Source organism: Trichosporon asahii (genome assembly GCF_000293215.1).
Source record: "Trichosporon asahii var. asahii CBS 2479 unplaced genomic scaffold scaffold00075, whole genome shotgun sequence".
Lineage (NCBI taxonomy): Eukaryota > Fungi > Basidiomycota > Tremellomycetes > Trichosporonales > Trichosporonaceae > Trichosporon > Trichosporon asahii.
This window is the reverse complement of record NW_014040850.1, coordinates 2109518-2122726: the sequence shown is the minus strand read 5'-3', so window position 1 is coordinate 2122726 and position 13209 is coordinate 2109518. Positions and strand designations below refer to the sequence as shown.

Below are 13209 nucleotides of genomic sequence, written 5' to 3'. Positions count from 1 at the left end.
GCCCCCCGCCCGCCATCAACAAGCCCAAGCCCGTCATCCCCCCCAAGCCGGGCAGCAAGCCGAAACCCGCCGCGCCCACGCCCCCCTCCGGCGGTGGCGGGGGCAAGCCTGCCGTGCCCGGCGCGTTCAAGGCGCCCGCGCAACAGTCCTCGGGTCCGGGTAAGGTTGCGCAGCCCCAGGCGGCCGGCGGACAGATGGATCTCGCGGCCGCGCTCATGGCCCGCGCCCAGCGGATGAACCACGAGTAAAGGACTTAGAATCTAGGATATGAATGACGTAGGACGTAGGGCTGCGCTTTTCGCTTTGGATTGGATTGGACTGTATGGGATCTTCCATAGATTTGTGATGCACTGAAATGAGACATGAGCGGATCGATGAGTTGAGGCGTGGATGTGACTGGAGGAGCAACACTCAGAGTCAGACTGATCGAGCGACAGCGACATGGCCGATGGGGAGTCGTGAGCCTGGAACGCAGTGTTAGGTGCCCGAGATTGCGACTGATGCCCGAGATCAAAGCGAGGAATGGGCGCGGTGGTGTGTGGAATGCATGCACACACCCCGCATCGCCGCCGACGTCATCCATATAGGCGGACGACGCCGCGCTATGCTCTAGATCTGCTCCAACACCCCCACAACAACAACTCTGGGGCACCGGTCTCTCAACCTATCCGGTTAGTCACGACAACAACAACAACTCCGCACCTCGCGATTCGTAAGGTTACATGCCATCAGATACGGAGGAAGGACCTCAGACGAAGGGGTCAATGAGGGAACAGTGAACTTAACTACTAATGGAGAGGGCGGTTAGATGGATATATTTAATCGTCGGTTATCGATGAGGGAAGGGAAGTGAGAAGAGCCGAGCCGGATCCAGAGACCTTCAAACTAATGATTTGGCGCAAACGAAAGGCTAGCAGACTTAGAGCTTGTAGACCTTGTCGATGTCGTCGTGGTAGTGACGCTCGATCGTCTTACGCTGCAGCTTCTGGGCGGCAGTGAGGAAGCCAGACTCGGGGGTCCACTCGTCGGCGGTGAGGACAACGGCCTCGAGGAGCTCCATGCCCTTGAGGCCCTGCTTCTTGCCGGTCTCGTTGAGCTCGCGAAGGCACGCGCTGATGACCTTCGGGTCCTTAACCAAGGTCTCAAGGTCGGCGCCGTTACCGATGTTGTTCTTCTTGCAGAACGCGGGCAGGTTCTGGGGGTGGGCCATGACGACCATGGCGGGCTTCGAGTGGTCCGGCGAGGCAATAACTGCGCCGTTCGCGACGAAGGGAACAGACTTGTAGACAGACTCAAGGTGCTCGAGGGCGATGTACTCGCCACCAGAGAGCTTGACGAGGTTCTTGATACGGTCAATGATCGAGAGAGTGCCGTCCTTGTTCCACTGTCCGATGTCACCAGTCTTGAACCAGCCGTCCTTGGTGAAGGCCTCCTCGTCAAGGTCAGGGCGCTTGTAGTAGCCCTTGAAGATCGAAGGACCACGGAGGTAGATCTCACCCTGAGGGGGGTCGTTGGTCGAGAAGTAGCCGGCCTCGGGAGTGTCGACAAGCTTGACCTCGGCAGCGGGAGTAGGTCCACCAACAGAGCCGAACTGCATCCAGTCGGGGTGAAGAATACAGGCCATGGCGGTACCCTCAGTAAGACCGTAGCCCTGGATCATGATAACGAGGGCAGTCGTAAGGAACTGCTGGGTAGAGCGCGAAACGGGACCACCGCCAGAGAACATGATCTTGAGGCGGCCACCGGTCTGGGCCTTGACACCGTTGAAGACGATGGCGTCAGAGATGCCACCAAGGAGAGGGAGCGAGTAGTGCTGGGCGGCAGACTTGGCCTTGAAGGCGAGGTTGAAGATGCTCTTCTTCAGGCCACCAGCAGCGTCGACCTTGCTCATGATACCCTTGCGGATAATCTCCCAGACCTGGGGAACACCAACCATGATGGACTGCAGCGTTAGCTTGGAACCGCGCAGTCCCACGGATTCTACTCACAGGACGAGCCTCCATGATGTCCGACTTAGAGTCACGGACGTTGGCGTCGGTGAGGGTCTTCACACGACCGTAGGCGATGGGAAGACCACAGAAGAAGAACGACATCTCGACGACGAACTCGAGAATGTGCGCGAGGGGAAGGAAAGCGAGGTAGACATCGTCAGGGGTGAGGAACTCATAAAGCAGGAGCCAGATGGCACCGACAGCGGAGACGATATTTCCGTGAGTCAGAAGAACACCCTTGGGAGTACCAGCTGTTCTCGTCAGCCAAGGCACAAGCATGTTGACTTACTCGAGCCAGAAGTGTACATGCAGCAGTAGACGTCCTCGCGCTTGGCGGGGATGGCCTCGGCAGGGTGAGCCTTACCGGCGGCGCGGACGTCGTCAATGTGCACGACCTGGAGGCCCTCGCGGATCGACTGGATCTTCTCAATCATGGCGGGGTCGGCCTTGCCATCGTACATCACAAACTTGACAGTCTGGGCGCCGGGCAGGACCTTGGCGAGAGTAGGGAGGAGCTCGGCATTGGTGAACATGAAGCGCACCTCAGTCTCGTTGAGGGAGTGGCGAAGACCCTCGGGGCCGAGCGAGTCGTAGGCCGTGCAGATGGGGACGGCGTTGAAGGCGGCAGCCTGGGCAGAGAGCATCCAGTTACGGCTAGTGCGGTTAGCGGAAGGTGTCTGGGCGCGTGACTTGGGTCCCCACGGCGCCAAGCCCGGTTGGGCGCAGTGGGGAATGGGCCAACTCACGAGGTCTGAGCATAGACGTTGAAGAACGTCTCGTTCTCGCCACCGAGACCGAAGTGTCGGAGACCGCTACCAATGTTGCGGGTATCCTCGAGAGCCTCCTCGTACGAGATCCACGACAGGGGCGACAGCTTGAAGTATTGCCACTTCTTCGTGGCCTTCTCCTCCTTGCCGTTCACCATCCTGGTGATCTCCTTCTCCTCGTTGATCGTGTCGACGATGTCACGGTTACCAAGGGCCTTCTTGGAACCGTGCGTGCGAGCGGAGTAGAGCATGATGTCGTGGACGGTGTCGATGCCGTTCTCGGGCCCTGCGTGCATCAGCGATCAATCCGCGATTCACCACTGCGTCTGGACGTCGAGTCTGCGCCGCTGATGACGTGTGTTGCGCGCCAACGTGTCACCGAGCAGCCATCAATCATCGCAGCTCAGCGCAAGGCAATGAGGTGCCTCCCCCTGGTCGCGATTGTTGCAAGATGGCAGAAACACATGTCGCAGTCGAAAGTGACTCACTGAGAACGAGCTCCTTGGTGCAGTATGAGCGACGAGCACGCGTCTCGCCCTCAGGCTTGGGCTTGTCGGCATCGACCTCCCAGGAAGCAAACTCGTGGTGCTTGCGGGGAGCCATGTTGAAGCGTTACAGAGGATAGAATGTGAGGAAGCAAAAGAGTGAAAGGAAGTGGGAGGAGTAGGGAAGGGGTGTTGGTAGATGAGAGCGGGAGGGAAGGGCAAAGGCGAAATTGGGCCGTGTGTTATAAGCGGAGACAGACGAGCGCACGGTGGCGGAACTAGAGCAAGTAGTGTCTGGCACGCAGTCGAATCGTCTCAACGCGGTGCACGGTACTTGGCTGTGCGGAGGGGCAGCTTGCGTTAGTGTGCAAGAGGATAATGATGAGGAAGAAAGATGCGAGATGCATGCATGCAGGGGCCGATGTATGTTTGATGCTGCATTGGGCTTGGCCTGAGGTGGGTGGAAGCCGAGTTCGCTGGCTCGCGGGCAAGGCGGGGTAGTGACGAGAACGGCTTGGCTCAAAGGAAAGGCTCATAGGGCAGTGGCTCGAAGGCTCAAAGCTATGGCGTTGGTCTTCCTCTGCCAGCTAGCGCAAAGCTCAACGCCCTTCCCCCATCTCCCCAGGACGCCACCCAATCCTCGACCAGCAATCTTTGCCCTGTCCGCCCCTGTCTGTCTGCAGCCTTGGGATCCTGCGTTCATAGTCTGTACCTGTATACTGCGGCCTGCCCTCTAGTCGGGAAGCGGAGGGCACCTCGACCTATGGACCGACTCGCAAAGATTTTTTTTTTCGTGACACAGGTGCAAGTGACCGAATACGGGCGGGCGAGCCGTCAGCGTCGCGGAGAGCGGGGGCGCCGGTGACGGTGACCCACTCTTTGAGTGATGAGCGGGCCAATGCAGGATCGCAGGAGGACATGTGCCAGAGATGAATCTGCGTCCCTTGTGCTCCCCTCCCTGCGTCCGACATTACGTTAGACCCAGAGCCCAGCTTCGTTGCGCATCTGGGCGCAGCTGGGCGCTGGCGAAGATGGCCAAGCGGTTGAGCGAAGAGCCATGGGCAGCCTCACCAGGCAGGGCAGACATGGGCTTGCGATTCGGACGCTGATGCGCTGGCAGGCAGGCTGCAGAGGCTGCGGGCTGACACGCTGGTGCCGACCGGACCGGTACGAGACCGGCACTAGGCTGCTTCCTGCTTTCCCATTTCGATCCATGACAATCCGCAACGCGTGCCAAACCTAGAAGTCCCAGGCCATGGTAGACCCCAGGTCCCTAGGCCCGCACACACACGCACACAGGGACAGGTCGTGTTCGCCCTAGCCTAGGACACCCAGGCTGCCCAGCATGCCCAGGCTGTCAGGAACTCCGGGCGCATCCCCAGAAGTCAGGGTCCAGTGGTGGCCACGGGCCGTACTTGCTGCTTTTGCCGCTTCTGCCGCTAGACTGTCGTGCCTGTCGCAGACACCCTCGTCCGCCTTGTCTCTTTGCCCTCTTTCTGCAAGGACGCGCAGAAGCTTCTTCACTTTATTTCCTAGTACCTGGGCCGGTCCTTGCGGGCCTGGCGTCCTTTGTCATACAGTGCAATGTTCTCAACAACTGAAAATTCTTCGTTGCGCTGGCTCTGTGCTCTCAGCGCCGTGCGCCGCGGTCCGGCGAGCACAAAGTAAATAGCCGTGGGCTGGCCATCTTGGCCGGTGTCGTCTGAAGGTCGCCGCACTACTGAATGCATTCCAACACACCGAGATTGAATGGATCAAATGGACGGCCCACGCCCAGCGCCCCCGCGGCTGCAGTCCAGGCACCACACAGTGGCTTGCGATGTCTTGGACTCTTGTCTTGGTATGATTCGAGCTAGTATGCTGGGTGCTGCGGTGATCGCTATCGACGGACCATCTTGTGCAGCACTCGAGCTGGGGGCGAGATCCATGAGTGCTGTGTGTCGCTCCCAGAGCTCGGTTCCGCTGGGCGCAAGTTCTGCGTTCTGGGCGCTAGTTCAGCAATCTTCCAGGGCACTCACGGGGCACGGGTAAGAACGGTGATCAAAAACTGTCGGTGCCGATGTGCCAGCGTTTCCGTGCTGCCATGGGTGCAGAAGAGCGTATGCACGCTGACGATGCCACACAACTCGGCCTGTTCGACATGCTCGGGCAGGCATGCATGCAAGGCAGCCAGGGTGACCAGAGTCTGTCGCACCTGTCACCGATCACTCGACGGCGCAGTCGGCGATGCTGACATATTGGCTCATTACAACGCACGTCGATTCGATGTTTCGGTGCGCCGCATTCCTTTGCTCGTGCGCGAGCCAGTTCTCAGATGTCAGCTGGCCACCTCGCGGCCCGCGGGCCAAAGTGGAGAGTCGCGAGGGCCCCGCGCGCCGAGGGCGTTTTCCTTACATCCCCGTACCCCGTCCTGTCACCGCCGACACCCCCTCGCACGGGCCGAACAGGCTGCCCAGGTCTGCGACATCCGGCATCGGGTGAGGGTGAGGTCCATCACCGGGTAGGCGATGCACAATGCGATTCGCCAGTCGCCAAGCTCTCGTTACTCTTGGCCGAGTAACGATCATGCTTCTCCGGATCTTCACGACAATTCAGTCACCAACCAAAGACCTCCCCACCCTCCGCTCATCATGCAACCCATGCCGGCCACCCTCCCCCTCACCTGTCGCATCGGTACCAGCCGGATACCCGGTCGGTACGTGCAGAATTTTCATGCTGTCCAAATGCGCCCAACACGCCCAAAGAGATCAAGGGGCCAAGAACGCACAGACACGACATGCATACTCCCATGCTGTTCGGCCCACATGCTGCGTCATGAATCGGTCCAGCTGTCGCACGAACACGTTAGGTCTGCTCTAGCGAACTTGGAAGCGGCACATGGATCTCGCGATCTCGCTATCACGGAGCGCCACACATTCCACATACAGCGTATCGGTCTCGTGATCGGGTGACGGACGACTGCATACTCTTGGCTTCACGTTACTCCTGGGTTTCTTGGTCCAGTGACCAATGTTGCTCTTTCTCGTCCTGGCTCTTTGCTCTCATAACGGCGGGTTTTTCATGCCCCACGAAGTCCAAAGCACCCCAAGAACAGCTCGTGGTCGTGATCCTCACCGGTAATCTGCCTTCTTCACGACCTTCGGCATGAATCTTCTCGGCGGATAACACGGTGGCAGACACACCTCACGCGAAGAGCTCGCGACCAGCCGTTCTATACGCGGCTTCGAAGATGGTATAATCGGAGTTCGGCTTTCTCTCCGCCGCTCTGCCGTCTTCTCGGAATAGTCCCCAGGATTCCGTCATAGGTGGAGGGCGACCGGGATAAACCAAGATACAGCGATGTCGCTGTGCATCAACTTTCACGCATACAATGTCTGTCAGAGCACTCGTCAGCACCACTGCACGCACCGTTGCTCGCACCCGCATCGCTCCCCAAGCTACTCGTTACACTCCTGTCTCTGCTGCGCTCGCTACCCGCGCCTTTACTCAGCCCCAACGAACTTTCTCCTCCACACCGCGCATCATGGCTGACGGAAACATGAAGTGTATCCTGATCAAGGATGGAAAGGGCCCTGTTGAGAACCTCTACATGGGCGAGGAGCCCGTTCCTCAGCCCAAGGAGGGCGAGATCCAGGTTGAGATCAAGGTGAGACTTACTGACACGAACAACGGACAACGGTGAAGCGACCTCTGTGTGCTGACGTAGGCAGGCTTTCGGTCTTAACCGCATGGACATTGTCCAGCGCGAGGGCAGGTACCCTCTCCCCCCTCAGGCTTCAAAGACTATTCTTGGTGTCGAGTTCTCTGGAACCGTTACCAAGGTCGGAGACAAGGCCACCAAGTATAAGGTCGGCGACGCCGTCTTCGGTCTCACCTATGGCGTAAGCACTCTCGGTCCGCTCGAGCTGACGACTAGGGCGCCTACGCCCAGTACATCTGTGCCAACGAGCGCATGTGTCTCCCCAAGCCTGACAACCTCTCTTGGGTTCAGGCTGCGGCTATCCCCGAGAACTGGCTCACCGGTGAGCAACGGGCGTGGAGGACTAGTGCTGACGTCGACAGCCTACCAGGCCGTTTTCCTCGAGGGCAACATGAAGAAGGGCGCCAACGTCCTCGTTCACGCCGGCGCCTCTGGTGTCGGAGTCGCTGCTATCCAGCTTGCTCGTGAGTCACAGTGCACAGCCGCCTAGTCTGATAAATACAGTCGACGTTGGCGAGGCCACCAAGGTCTACGCGACTTGCGGTACCAACGAGAAGGTCAAGTTCCTGAACGATGAGATCGCCAAGGGCGACAAGCGCTTCAAGGCCATCAACTACCGCACGCAGAACTTCGCTGAGGTTATCAAGGAGGACAACGCTGGCGTCGACCTCGTTATCGACTTTGTTGGCAAGAACTACTTCAACCAGAACATTGAGGCGCTGAACCGCGACGGTACCGTCGTTTACCTCGCCTTCCTCTCCGGACCTGTCTTCGACAAGGCCAACTTCGGCCCCGTCCTCTACAAGCGCCTCACACTCAAGGGCTCGACCCTCCGCTCCCGCGACCTCGAGTACCAGTCCAACCTTCTCGGCCAGTTCGAGAAGAATGCGCTCCCCAAGATCTTGGACGGGAAGATGGTCATCGCCGTCCACGAGGTATTCCCCTGGAACGAGGTTCAGAAAGCTCAGAAGGAGATGCAGGACAACAAGAACTCGGGCAAGGTGAGTATTGGAGGTCGCCGAGGCGTAGGCTAACCAGCAGATTGTCTTCGAGGTCACTCCCCAGTAAATATCGCACTTGAGGTCGATGCATTAGATGAAGAAGTCCCGTGGAATGATCGGCGCGTAGCTGAAACTGGCTGCGGGCAAGCGAGGGTCCATCACACGCGGAGGTTGACTGGACTGCTCACTGCAATGTTGACGTCTTGGTGTCTTCCCTCCTCACCTTCGACGTGTCTTCCTCCGGCCATCGCCGTGTCTTCCTCGCCGTTCGCCACGCTACCAACTGCTGTGGATACCTAAATTCCTACTTTCACTCATCTCTCCACCTGACCTTTTCTAACTCTTTTTCGCTTACCTCACATCCAACGATCCATCTCTGTTGACCCGCTGTGCCCAAACTTGCCACACCATGGGCCTCAGCGAGGATCTCATTCAGCGCCTACGCAACGGCGGCGACCGGCCTGCGAGTCGTCAAGGCCCAGCACCTAGAAGCTTCGCAGATCTCCGCTCCGACCCATCAAAGTTCAGCAGCCCTTTGTTGGGAAACAGTGGTTTGACGACACCACTCCGGCCCCGCGTTGTACACGACATCTCGCGACCAACCACCCAGCGACGCGGACTCGATGACCCCTTCCTCCCTTCCACTCACCTCACACCACCTCTGTCCAGCTCTCCCCCTTCTCGCCGTCAGATCAACTTCTACGACCCCGATCATGACCGCAATGCGAATGGGCTAATCACTTTCGCCGACTTCTCATCTCAACCCCTACAAATCCCCGCCACTCCCGTGCATCAGCTGTCGTCCAACATCGGACGGTTTGAGCATCACCTTCATGAGTCTCCGAACGCCCTCGATGGCTATGGCACAAGACATAGCCTGTTCTCCGAGTCGGCATCTCAGTCCCAGATCCCGTCGCCGCCCATTGAAGACTCGACGGCTGCAGATTATCTGTTCTTCGAGCCAGCCCAGCGGGTACCCGCGAATGAGGGTGACACACCCCAGCTCCAGCAGGTGCCAGAGTCCGAAGACGAGTACGCGGTGGATGACCAGTGGTTCGAGTCGGCTATGGCTGAAGTCGACCTCGACCGGATACAGAGTAAGTCTTCCCAAAAGCAGCACTCACTCTCTGCGCCGATGCAATCTGCGGAGCCGGCTCCCGAGCGAACCATCACTCGATCACCGTACTTCCCCGCCAGTTCTCAACCACCTCAAACACAACAGCTTGGTCAGCTGCGCAGCTCATCACGGCTTAGCAACACCTCAAGCTCGGTGACGTTCCCTAAACGACCTGGTTCTGGACTCCAGATGCGGTTCAACGCCGCGACTCCTCCTGTACTGACGCCGACGCCCCACAAGGCGTTCGCCGAGGGGCAACAAAGCCAGACCACCCAGCTGCCGAAGCCTAGAGTTGGAAGCGGCCTTGTTCCGATTTCCGAGCTGGGTAAGCTCAGGTAGTGCGCTGAAGCTGATCGCAGATTCGTCCGAAGAAGCGAGGCTGTTCTCATTTGAGCACTTCAACAAGATGCAGAGCGCCGTCTTTGAGGCTGCTTACCGCTCTGATGAGAATCTCGTTGTATCTGGTGGGTATCCGTAGAGTCTGTCATACCTGACGGACAGCACCGACTGGATCCGGAAAGACGACGGTGTTCGAGCTAGCATTCCTTCGCATGCGCTCATCTCATCATTCTGATAGGCCACTGGCAATCTACATGTCCCCGACGAAAGCCCTCTGCTCCGAACGAGCAAACGATTGGTCTTCCAGATTGGGCACCATGGGCATCAGCTGTTCGTGCTGTTCTCATCTGCAGGAAGCTCACCATCAGGTCTCGAGTTCACTGGCGACACAGACTTCTCTGCCCTCTACAATCGAGTCCGCACCGTGGATCTGGTGGTGACGACGGTTCGTCATGTCTCAGGCCGAACTGACTAGCAGCCGGAGAAGTGGGATTCCGTGACCCGTCGAACCTCGATGAACCGCATGCTGAACCGACTGCAACTTGTGATGATCGACGAGGTTCACACACTTCATGAAGCACCTCGCGGTGCCACATTGGAGGTGGTGGTCTCAAGAACCAAGAGTCGTGGCGACGCCGTCCGATTCGTGGCGGTCTCTGCCACAGCGCCGAACATCGACGACATTGCGCGCTGGATCGGTAACTCCATTGCTCCCCACACTTCAGACCAAGACAGCAACAACCCTGTTGCTCATATGCCCAAAGCTCGCGTTTTCAAGGTAAGGTTAAAATCGGGCGTTTCTGCTGACGCAAGTTTGGTGAAGAGATGCGGCCTGTGCCCCTGAAGAAGATCACCATCGGCTACGACTGCGGCAATGGTAATAAGTTCGCTTTCGACTCTCGGCTGGACAAGGAGCTCTTCCCTATCCTAACGAGATACGGGGAGCAGCGGCCTATCCTCGTGTTCTGTGCCACCCGGAAGGGATGTCAGGCGACTGCCACCAAGATGGCAAAGCAGTTTGAAGACGCTCTCAACTCTGGGCAAGCTCTGCCTTGGGACCATCGGAAGAAGTATGTTTCCACTAGCGGCCGAGCTGACGTCAGTGAACGTCTCAACTTGAAGGACGAAAGCATCCAGGCCCTGACGAAGCACGGCGTTGCTGTTCACCACGCTGGCTTGGACCATATGGACCGCCGTGAGATTGAGCAAGCGTTCAAGAACTCGAAGCTTCACTTGCTCGTGGCAACGTCAACACTGGCCGTGGGTGTGAACCTTCCAGCACACCTCGTTGTGATCAAGGGCACCTCCATGTGGAACGGCCAAGGTTTCCGTGAATACTCGGACATCGACCTCCAGGTGAGTAGCGTCCAGCGGGAGCATCCGGTTAACCGCAGCAAATGATGGGCCGCGCAGGGCGACCGCAGTATGACACGTCCGGTACGGTCGTTGTCATGTGCGAGCGAGCGCAGGTTTCCAGGTACCAGCAAATGCTTGACTCGCGCATGGTGCTGGAAAGCTGCCTGCACGAGAATCTCACAGAGCGTAAGCTCCATGATCAGCTCTGTCCAGTTAGTTGACACGACAGACATCAACAGCGAGATAGGGCTGGGGACTATCACGTCGTTGAGGGAGGCCCAAGACTGGCTGAAACGGTATGTTCGCGGCGATTGCGCGCACGATGCTCATTTCAGCTCGTTCCTCTACATTCGCATCCAGCAGAACCCGAAACACTACGTCAACAAAGTTGCCAGAGACCGGTCTCGGACTTGGGATGAAACACTGGAGTCGTATGTGGAGGTGAGACACAGCTGTTATCTGGATTGACCGTCAGAAAGCGTTGGATAATCTGGAGTCGCAAGATCTTGTGTCTAATGAAGAGGACGAGGACTATGCCGGTGCCTCGCAACGGAGAGTCCTGCGCCTGACACCCATGGGCAAGATCATGGCTCACAACTTCGTCTCCTACGACACTGTGAGTGACTGGCGAAGCCTTACTGATAGCTCGCAGATGTGCAACATCATGACCATGGAGCCCGATGCGGACCTCAGGTCGCTGTTGGAGATCCTCGCCGGATCGGAAGAGTAAGCAACGAAAGCTTTACATACCTGACTCGGTCCAGATTCTCGTCACTCCGTATCCGCCAAGGCGATAAGGCTATGCTGAACAAGCTACGTGTTAGCGATGACATCCGTTTCCGGCTCGGGGAAAGCGTCAAGACTTACGCGGACAAGGTCTTTCTACATCTGCAGATCATTTTCGGCAACGTAAGCTTGGACAAGTTTGCCACAAAGGCAGAGAATGGCTCCCCCATGCAGACACAGATGGCGATCTACAACTCAGCGCCACGCATTGCGAAAGCCATTCTGCTTGTGGCGACGGAGAAGGAGTACGGCGGAGCTAGTCGGGCCGCGCTGGAGTTGGTGCGGACAGTGAACGGAATGGCCTGGGAGGACTCGGCGACGATCTTTCGCCAGATCGATCAGATCGGCCCAAAGTCTATCTCGGTGCTGGACGCGAATGGCATTACAAGTGAGCTCATTCGTCTTGGTGGAGCTAACCGGCAGGTTGGGACAAGCTCCTTGCACTAGATGCGAGCAGGCTAGAAATGTGGCTCAATCGTCAAACGCCGTTCGGGTTCGAGGTTCTGAGCCAAGCCAAGCAACTGCCCAGATTCTATCTGACGATAGGGTGAGGCTGTGACCACTCAACAATGCTGATGCTTCAGTCTGGATAATGGTGAAGAGCGCAAGAACCCAGATCCTGCAATCCGTAAGGAGAAAGACGGATGGCCCGTCGTGCGACTAAGGGTCACTGTTGTGTGCAGAGGTGTATACAATACCGCTGCAGCTAAGAAGACGACCAAGACCAGTGCAAGCAAGCGTGGCCGGAAGAGCAAGAAGAGGTACCGGACAAAGGACTCGTATCAATTCAGCATCCTCTTTGTCACATCCGACCACAATCGTTTCGTCGATCTGCGGCGCATTGAGTGAGCTTCATGATTGACGAATAGCTGACATAAGTACGGAGGATCTGGCTGATGATGATAATGAAATGATTGTCAACGTCAAGCTGTGCTCTCCCACCGAGTCTATCATAGCCATTGCCGGGAGTACGTGCATACATATACGAAGCTGACAGACAGTCGAAGAGAAGGCAGGCCTGACGACTACGTTTGAGTACAAGCCTCGAGTCCCCCGTCACATGTTTCCAACCGAAGAAGAGCTGGTGAGAGATGAATGCAGAGATTGAACTGATGGAAGCGTCGACGACATGCCACAGATCGCGCTAAGAACCCATCGGACCCGGAGGCGGAGCTCAGCCAGCCATCGCCTTCAAGTTCACAGGAAGACTGTCACTCTCCTGCTGCGAAGGCCACGGCCCGAAAGGGCCGCTGGAAGCACTGCCCTCCGGCAACCGAGTCAGAGGAAGAGGTCGACGAGTTAGCGAGCAGCAGCAGCAGCGGGGAGGAGCTGATCGACCTAACTGCAAGGAAGCGGCGCAAGACCAAGAGCAAGAGTCCGAACGGGTCGCAGCCTCCCAAGCGCTCGAAGAACGCACTCAGCGCCGCGGCCCGCAAAGCAATTCTCGAAAACGTCGAATCCGTAAAGAAACCGGTGAGGCTGTGTCCAACGTGGGCTACCCGCAATAGTGATGGCGGCGCCAAAGGAGTCAGCCTTGCTAACGATCCAGAAGAAGACGTCTTCTATACTCAAGCGCGTGCCGCTCCCGCGAAACGTCCGCGACTGAGGAGTGGCAGCGAGTTCGCCTCTCATGTGCAATAGTTCCATGCTGAAAGATGCATATGCAA

The 13209-nt window shown here is 57.7% G+C and overlaps 3 protein-coding genes across 3 annotated transcripts; 2 read left to right on the top strand and 1 right to left on the bottom strand.

The window, feature by feature from the left end:
- Window positions 1-919: 919 nt before the first annotated feature.
- On the bottom strand, window positions 920-3361 carry A1Q1_06410 (long-chain-fatty-acid-CoA-ligase; the record flags this gene model as incomplete). The annotated part of the gene is made up of 5 exons (XM_014321524.1): window positions 920-1942; window positions 1989-2242; window positions 2281-2645; window positions 2738-3044; window positions 3247-3361. The coding sequence occupies 5 exons, from the start codon at window positions 3359-3361 to the stop codon at window positions 920-922; spliced, it is 2064 nt and encodes a 687-aa protein (XP_014176999.1).
- Window positions 3362-6613: 3252 nt separating this feature from the next.
- Window positions 6614-7977, top strand: A1Q1_06409 (uncharacterized protein; the record flags this gene model as incomplete). Its single annotated transcript, XM_014321523.1, has 5 exons — window positions 6614-6889; window positions 6954-7124; window positions 7175-7265; window positions 7306-7407; window positions 7448-7977. The coding sequence occupies 5 exons, from the start codon at window positions 6614-6616 to the stop codon at window positions 7975-7977; spliced, it is 1170 nt and encodes a 389-aa protein (XP_014176998.1).
- A 376-nt stretch (window positions 7978-8353) lies between these two features.
- Window positions 8354-13183, top strand: A1Q1_06408 (DNA helicase; the record flags this gene model as incomplete). Its single annotated transcript, XM_014321522.1, has 14 exons — window positions 8354-9386; window positions 9433-9525; window positions 9754-9824; window positions 9879-10178; window positions 10226-10756; window positions 10825-10942; window positions 10986-11052; window positions 11120-11187; window positions 11236-11482; window positions 11581-11930; window positions 11990-12089; window positions 12127-12362; window positions 12412-12510; window positions 12681-13183. 14 exons carry the CDS (start codon window positions 8354-8356, stop codon window positions 13181-13183), a joined length of 3816 nt encoding a protein of 1271 aa, XP_014176997.1.
- Window positions 13184-13209: the final 26 nt, after the last annotated feature.